The 1500-nt window shown below is 37.3% G+C and overlaps 1 protein-coding gene across 1 annotated transcript; it reads left to right on the top strand.

Moving 5' to 3' along the window:
• Positions 1-478: 478 nt before the first annotated feature.
• LOC111637595 lies at positions 479-1496 on the top strand (the record flags this gene model as incomplete). The annotated part of the gene is made up of 1 exon (XM_023383117.1): positions 479-1496. A coding segment is annotated over exon 1 (495 nt), but the record flags the coding sequence as incomplete, so codon positions are not given.
• Between the last annotated feature and the right edge of the window lie 4 nt (positions 1497-1500).

The following is a 1500-nucleotide window of genomic DNA, read 5'->3' as shown; positions in this document are numbered from 1 at the left end:
AAAGAAAAAAGCAACAAATGAAATTGCAAAAGAACAATAATTTAATTACAAGACTTTATTGCAAAAGAACAATAATTTCAGAAAAGTCAGGACCTTCATCACAAAAAATGAACTTTACATTTCTGTATGCATATGCTTGTGCTTATTTATCATATTATTATTATACAAATTAATATAAAAATAACTTAAAATTGGTTTATTTTTGGTCACGTGTTTCCCTTTCCCTATTTACTCTGTTAAAATGACCTTGTTTAATGCTGTTTCATTTAGTGCTTTGTCATCTAAGAACATATCCCCGCATTAAGCAGGGTCTTATTGTACAAGCAAATATTTATTGTGACATTAAAAAAATTGCAGTCTGGCATTGTGACAATCATTTTTCATTTATTTAATTTGGAATATATTCTCTTCACCTCAAATTAGCAGTGTAGTGTCTTGCCTCTGTACATCATACTTTTCCTTTAACAATAGAGTTGTGCAAGTCACCTATTAACTGCTTTCAGGGGAAAAGTTTTGAATTCAAATAATGTGACTTCTAGTTTGCATCGGAAGTTAGTATATAGTTAATCGAGGCCTGCAGCCTAAGGTGTCCATATCTGGAGTTGGATTTCCTTTAACTCCATTCTGAGATTAAGGAAAGATGGACAGACAAGTGAAAATTTATAGGTTTACAATTTTTTCAAATTGTAGCCCAAAAAGAAAAACAATGTTTGTGGCATAGCTGTATCTGTATGAAACATGCAGTGTGTAGCGTCTTTGTAATCCAAAAAGATAATTGGTAGACGAACGAACAGCAATTAGTTAGAAAACGTTACGTTATGTACACCAAGTTATTTTACAATGTTAAAATTATGACATTATGCGAATGATGCTTATGTACACAATTCATTTCTCACCTCCTAGCGGAAGTTTGTGACCGCACCGGAATTAAGCATATTCTGACGACGCCATATCATCCTCAGTCGAATTTTACAAAAAGAGGGAACCGCACCTTGGGTAGGATGATTGCGGCATACATCGAAAGAAACCATAAAGAATGGGACACCCATATATCAGAATTAGCGCTGGCATTACGAACTTCAGGACAGGATTCGACAAAGTATACGCCAGCTAAACTACATCTCGGGAGAGAGATTGCACTCCCGTGGGACCGCCTGACGTCTTATCCAAGTCGCCCTACGACTATTAGAGAAAAATGGGCAAAATTGCAACAGATAAGAAAACAAGCCCGAGACAACGTGCGAACTGCGCAACAAAAACAGAGAAGGACTTACAATTTAAGAAGGCGGCCAGATACATTCAAGGTTGGTTCATTAGTTGTCTTAAAAGCTCACCCTATTTCTTCTTCTAGCCGACGCTTCAGCGCTAAATTGGCACCTAAGTGGTCAGGACCTTACGAGATCGCTAAGATTATCTCGCCAGTAGTCTACGAGATAAAAGATCCCCACACTGGGGCCAGCCACGGAAGTCAACATATCGCTAATCTGAAGCGATACACAC

Source organism: Centruroides sculpturatus, unplaced genomic scaffold (genome assembly GCF_000671375.1).
Source record: "Centruroides sculpturatus isolate CEXI.00-Female unplaced genomic scaffold, Cexi_2.0 scaffold979, whole genome shotgun sequence".
NCBI classification, from domain to species: Eukaryota; Metazoa; Arthropoda; class Arachnida; order Scorpiones; family Buthidae; genus Centruroides; species Centruroides sculpturatus.
Note: the sequence above shows the minus strand (reverse complement) of the source record. Positions and strands in the feature narration are given on the sequence as shown.